Source organism: Notothenia coriiceps, unplaced genomic scaffold (assembly GCF_000735185.1).
Source record: "Notothenia coriiceps isolate Sejong01 unplaced genomic scaffold, NC01 NC01_scaffold00007366, whole genome shotgun sequence".
NCBI lineage: Eukaryota > Metazoa > Chordata > Actinopteri > Perciformes > Nototheniidae > Notothenia > Notothenia coriiceps.
Window position 1 is genome coordinate 18,605 of NW_011340067.1, and position 6,163 is coordinate 24,767.

General features: G+C 37.5%; 1 protein-coding gene across 1 annotated transcript in view; it reads left to right on the forward strand.

Annotated features, from left to right (window-relative positions):
- Nucleotides 1-5,900, forward strand: part of LOC104943998 (stabilin-1-like) — a gene marked incomplete at its 5' end in the record, with an annotated part of 23,815 nt that extends 17,915 nt beyond the window's left edge. The window contains 5 exons of the mRNA XM_010769464.1: nucleotides 2,094-2,259; nucleotides 2,892-2,998; nucleotides 4,100-4,219; nucleotides 5,194-5,328; nucleotides 5,706-5,900. Coding sequence (XP_010767766.1) covers nucleotides 2,094-2,259; nucleotides 2,892-2,998; nucleotides 4,100-4,219; nucleotides 5,194-5,328; nucleotides 5,706-5,885 — 708 coding nt within the window. The remainder of the gene's footprint in view (nucleotides 1-2,093; nucleotides 2,260-2,891; nucleotides 2,999-4,099; nucleotides 4,220-5,193; nucleotides 5,329-5,705) is intronic.
- Between the last annotated feature and the right edge of the window lie 263 nt (nucleotides 5,901-6,163).

Genomic DNA, 6,163 nt, shown 5'->3' on the forward strand with positions numbered 1-6,163 from the left:
GGCATTGAACGCTTTGGAAATATCAAACAGAGCTGCACAACTCTGCTTATTGTCTAAATACCAGCAATATCATTCACCACTTTCATTGTCGCAATGATGGTGCTATGTTGCTTTCTGAAGCCTGACTGATGTTTAGACAGGATGTCATTTATACATAAAACTCTTTACTTGTTCACTCACTAGGCTTTCAAGAACCTTAGCCAGAACTGACAATTTAGAGATGGGCCTATAATTATTTAATAAAGTGGCCTCCCCTCCTTTTAGTAAAGGCAGGACATAAGCTGACTTCCATACTTTTGGAATTGTGTTTGTGCTGAGGGAGAGGTTAAAAAGAGTAGTGAGAGGTGGTGCAATAAAATCTGCAGCTATCTTTAAAAAGAAAGGTTGTCCGGGCCAGCCGGTTTCTTAGGATCTAACTTGGTTAAGGCTTCATGAACAACATCAATAGTAAAAGGAGAAAAACTGAAAGGGTTTTCCAAACCACATTGTTCAGAGTCACAGACTGTGGTGCTCACAGAAGCAGAGTTAGAAACATAATCAAACAGAGAGCCACAGGACACAACATGCTCATTAAAACAATTTAACATAGTAGCTCTGTCCGATATAGTGCCAGATGCTGTGTTAAGGCAAGGAGGAAGCTCATTACGGATTTCACCGGTGGATATCGATTGAATTGCTTTCCAAAATGTTCTAGGATTATTCAGGTTTTTTATGGTAACTGACAGATAATACTTAGACTTAGCACTTTTGACATGTGATGTGAAGCTATTTCGTAGCTGCCTAAAATGAAGCCAGTCTACCTCTCAGCCTGATTGCCTAGCCTTTGCCCAGGCCTTGTTTCTCTCATGTAGGAGAATAGACAATTCAGCAGAAAACCAAGGATTATCTCGTCCCTTCACTCTAAATTTACGCAGGGGTGCATGTCTATCTATAATTTCCATAAAACCAAGATAAAAATAAGACCATGCAGTTTCAACATCATCAAACAGATCAATTTTTCCTCAATCAAAATCAAACAGATCATGTACAAAACCCTGCTCCACAAAATGTTTTGTGTCTCTCTTTATGATAATGCAAGGTTTAACCTTTTGGACCTTTGTGTCCCTAATTGTGGCTACAACACAGTGATCACTCACATAATTTGCAAATACTCCCAGAGATGAGTATTTATGGGGAATATTAGTTAAAATTAGATCAATTAAGGAGGATTTACTAGGGGACGTAATATTAGGGCGAGTAGGACTGTCTACAATCTGTGTAACATTTAATGACATACAAAGGTTTTTAAAATCCTCTGACACTGTAGTTAACAGTAGAACAGCAGCTTCTACTGAAGCCTTCCGAGTAAATCGCCAGAACGCAGACACCTCCTCATCACTCCACCGCTCCCATGATTTTTTTTTTGTGTTGCCATAAGTTAGTCTCTCTCCGTTGGTGCGCTGGGCTAATGCTAATGCTAATAATGCTAATGCAAATACAATGGCGGCTTCACAAAACTTTTCCGAGTTTTACGGGGCGTGGTTTGCAATCCGCCCAGCCAATCAGAAATGGGAACCTTTTTCTCCCATGAAAGTACCTGCTCTCTAGCAGGGACTAAAAAGGGGGTGAAAAGGTTCTCATGAACTAAGTTCTAGTTCCAATTTTTTTTGGTGTGAACGCAACATTTCGAGAACTATCGGAAATATACTGGGAAAAGTACTCCGGTGTGAAAGCGCCTTTTGACTGCTGAGGGGGGTCTGTAACAGCCCACCACCATGACCTGTTGGCCCTTTGCCACTTCAATATTCAAGGCTAAATATTTGAGTTGTTTACTAATTGATTTGGAAACCAACGTGGTTACACAAAACGTATTCTTCACATAAATGGCAACGCCATTAACAATACAACTTATGCTATTAGTACTTACTCAGCGGGGGCAATGTTAGCATCGGGACGCGCACCCAAGTTTCAGTCAAACAGTCAAAATGTCTCTGAATTTTCTAGTTGTAGACGTTGCTTTATACTGATAATACTGAAGTATACTTTTCAGCAGTGCATGCTGGTACTTGTGATGCACCATTTATCCCGCAGTTGTTGTTGTTCTTCTCTGACAGCTGGGGATGCATCTGTGCGTGGCCGGCTGGATGGAGGGGGGGAAGGTGGGATACCCGACCCGCTTCCCCTCGGTCAAGTGTGGAGACAACCACGTGGGCCTGGTTATTTATAAAGAACCTGTGGACCAGAGCAGCATGTACGATGCCTACTGCTTCAGGCTCAAAGGTACTGCGGCAGCACAGTCTGTGTTCAGACAGAGGAAGATGTTTTTTAATCGGCCCAAATTTCAGCTCCTAAACGGCATATGTTGCTTTCGTTTGTTTTTGTTTAGTCTGCTTCAGCATCACAAAACCCCTTGTCTATTCTGGTGATGACTCAGACACACATTTATAATTCGCGACGAATATTTTCATTACTCATTCTGTCACTTATCTCTTTATACTACTGGTCATACTCTTTCGTCTTTAAGGGTTGTTGGTGGCATTTTATAATTTTAACATTTGAAAATATAAAAAAATATATATTAGATTAGATTTATTGACTTTATTGTAATATAATTATAAATCCAACATATCTGATTTTGTCAGGTTCATAAGAATAATGTCAATCATTTCATAAAATATGAAAAAAGGTAATCAGAATGAAATCATGAAACAGAAACAAAAGTGTCAAAATGTGTAAATCCTCACATTTGAGAATTTGGAACCACAAAATGTTTTTGTTTCAGAATGTTTGCTTATATAAGTCTCTGTGCCTTAACAAATGGATAAGTTGAAACAGTTTCACCACCAATTGCATTAATTTCAAATGTAAGGGTTCCTTTGCTGAAATAAACTTGTGTGTGTGTGTGTTGGCAGATGTTTCGTGTGTGTGTCCTGCCGATTACATTGGAAACGGAGACTTCTGTAATGGCGTCCTGACCAGCGTCCTTGCATCCTACAGCAACTTCTCTATCTTTTACAAGGTAAATGTGAATGTGCTTTATTTAAACATCATTGTTTCAAGCACAGTGTTGTGCTTGCATGATCGACAACCTCATTCAAATGTCACCATCAAGGACTCATGCGCCAGCTGTTTACAGCTTTTAAGCTGACTAAAAGAATCCAATCATATTCATGCAGGTTTCTTTTAATGATGCTACTGTAACGGCCTCTATGAATTTCATTCACCATTATCTGTGGTTAAACACAGGCTTTATCTGACAGATAAACACAATGTTTATTATTATATAATAATAATAATAATAATAATTATCATAATTGTGTGTTATCCAGCTGAAGCTAATATCAGCATTTCTTTCACAGGTAGTCAATATACATATACGTATGTAGCCGTCGTCACGTGGGTCACAGGTGACTTTGTTGTTATTAGGTACTCGAAATGCGCATGCGTGCGATGGACATATCCACTGCTAAGGCACTGCCTCTGGCTGTCAGTAGTTACGAAATAGAACTGACGTTGCCATTCTGTTTCTATGAACAGTGTTACCGCCCAGGTTTAAGTGCTACTCTCGGTGTCGCACACTGCTCGAAATTTTTGCAGATCGCTACTCTCGAAGTTCAAACTATTTCAACTTTAACAGCTTCGTTTGAATGCAGAAATGAAGCACTGGTTGTCTCTCTAGTTTCGAGCTGTGTTAATGTGTTAAGAGATAGGAGTGATTTGTCTCCATTTTCTCAAAACTTCTACACTACCATTGTTGGAATGGAAAGTGGCATTTTTAAAATCATACACAGTGACTTTAACGACCGCAATTGGAAATGGAACATACCAAAATCAAAAATAAATTGTTGGCCTAGGATCAATATTTTGACTCCCAAATCCCGACAGGAACAGATCAACGCATCAAAATACAAACTATAATCCCTGTGGTCCTTGCTGGTCGAGAGGGGTTCTGATGAGCAAAATCACATTATCATCTTAATGCATAAATACCTTTTGACTTGTTTATGTGATTATTACACTTTTTGCATTTTATGAATGGAAAAGAATTATTGAGTGGATTTAAAGTTTTAACAACAAATAACTTCACATTCCTCTCTTTCTTTCTCCTCCCTTTGTGAAGTTGTTGTTGGACTATAGCGGCTCGTCTACGGAGGGCAAACAGCTCGTTGACTTTATGTCTCACAGGAAGTCTGAGGTCACGCTTTTTGTTCCTCATAATGCCGGCTTTGCCCCAAACCAGGTGATGTACCCTTCAATAATAATAATAATAACTATAACTAAATGCATTTCAAATACCAACATCAGGTACCCTTTTAAGTTAACTTGTTTTAATGATTTGGAGTTTACATAATGCTCAAAGAAGGCAGGTGAATTTTATATTTATATCTAACTGTATATCAACATTTAATAATGAAGAATTAGACATTTACAAAAGCAGGATAGAAACATACTTAAAGGTAGGGTAGGTAATTCACTTCAGAAACACTTTCTGTTATATTCCATGGAATGCTCTTAACATCCCGATAGCAATGAATAAATTAAATGATTTGACAATAAATATATACAAATATTTCATCTGTGGAAGCCGTGGCGCTGCAAAAAGCACGACCAATCATTTTAGCCGATCCGGCTAAAATAACTGGATGGCCTACCTGCCTGTCAGCCTTCCATCTCGTGCACAAATTTATCTCGTGCCCTCATTGGTCATGTGCACGTTTGTGTGTGTTGGAGGAGGGGCTCTCTAAGGAATTCTGAAGGAAGGGACAGATTTTTTTCAATTGTGTAGTTTCAAAATCTAGCTTACTCGAGCTGGTTTCTCCGTTCTTACCTACCCTACCTTTAACTGAAATAAAAAAGATAAAACATTTAAAAAATGTATTTGTTACCTTTTAGGAAATAGTTACAGTAGTAATAGGTAATAAAGTTGTTATATCTAAGAGCAATTAAAATGAAGTGTAGCCATATTATATTTACAATATTTTTATTACAATATTTAGTATTATTTAGTTGACTATTGATCACTCCGTTAACATTGGAGCGTAGAGAGCACAGTTATTTAAAAAAAATGTTTTCATTGTGTTTTGTCACTGTGTTTCATTTTATACGATGTGATTATCTGATGAAAATGTTTTCGGTAAATGATTCAAACAGAGGACATGGACTGCAGAGATTTTTTAAATGTGTGTGTGCGTGCGTGTGTTTCTCTGTGTGTAGACTCTGTCTGGTAGAGATCTTGAGTATCACATCTCAGCCAATCACAGCAGACGACCATTTAAGGATCTGAAGCACCAAGAAGTCATTGTATCCAGACTTGGGTTCAATCTGAATGTTACCTATGGAAAAAATGAGGTGAGAAACACACATACAACACAATATGATGATAAGACAATAGAGCTTCACAAAAACAAAGATATTCTAATATGTTAGATACGAAGCTAATAAAATGAATTTATGATACATGACAGGTTGAGCGTATTTAGAGTTTAATATTATCCCTCTAAACATTAAAGTACTTTTTTCCCCCATTTGAAGTTGTGTTGTGCTTCTTTGCAATATTTCTTTTCCAAAAGAAATTGGATTTGCAATATATAAAATATTATATTGTGAAGCCAGTTTCTTTGGTTCAGGTTAGTTTTGGATTGAGCTTTAAGATATTGTTTTCAGAGATATTTTATCACCATTTGTTTATGATTTGTGTCTTTGGCTTTCTAATGATTTCCCCTTAGAGCTTTAAGCTGGTGAACAAGCGGCTGCTGGTGGGGTGGGACATTCCTGCTGTAAATGGGATCATCCACATCATCGAGTCCCCACTGACAGCGCCCCCTGCACCTGTAAGTTATAATGGTTTATCCCAAAGCTGTCATCATGCAGCAAGGTTTTTTATTGGCGTACATTCACCAAAGTAAAGCATAGATATGAGTCATAAATAGACAACAATAAAAAACAAAGCTACATTGAAATGCCTCCACCTGTCAAAAGAAGAGAAAATGTTAAGAACAAATGTGAAAAAAGTAACTATTTAATAAAATAAGAAGAGTATAAAAAGGTGTAAAGAACAGTATGTAAAGTGCACATTTAGTGTAAGCTTTTACAATTGTCCTGCTTTCTGGTGAACTAATCAGTTGATTCAGTGAAAACAAAATTATATTTATCATTAAAAAAAAAGAATGTAAATGCAAATATC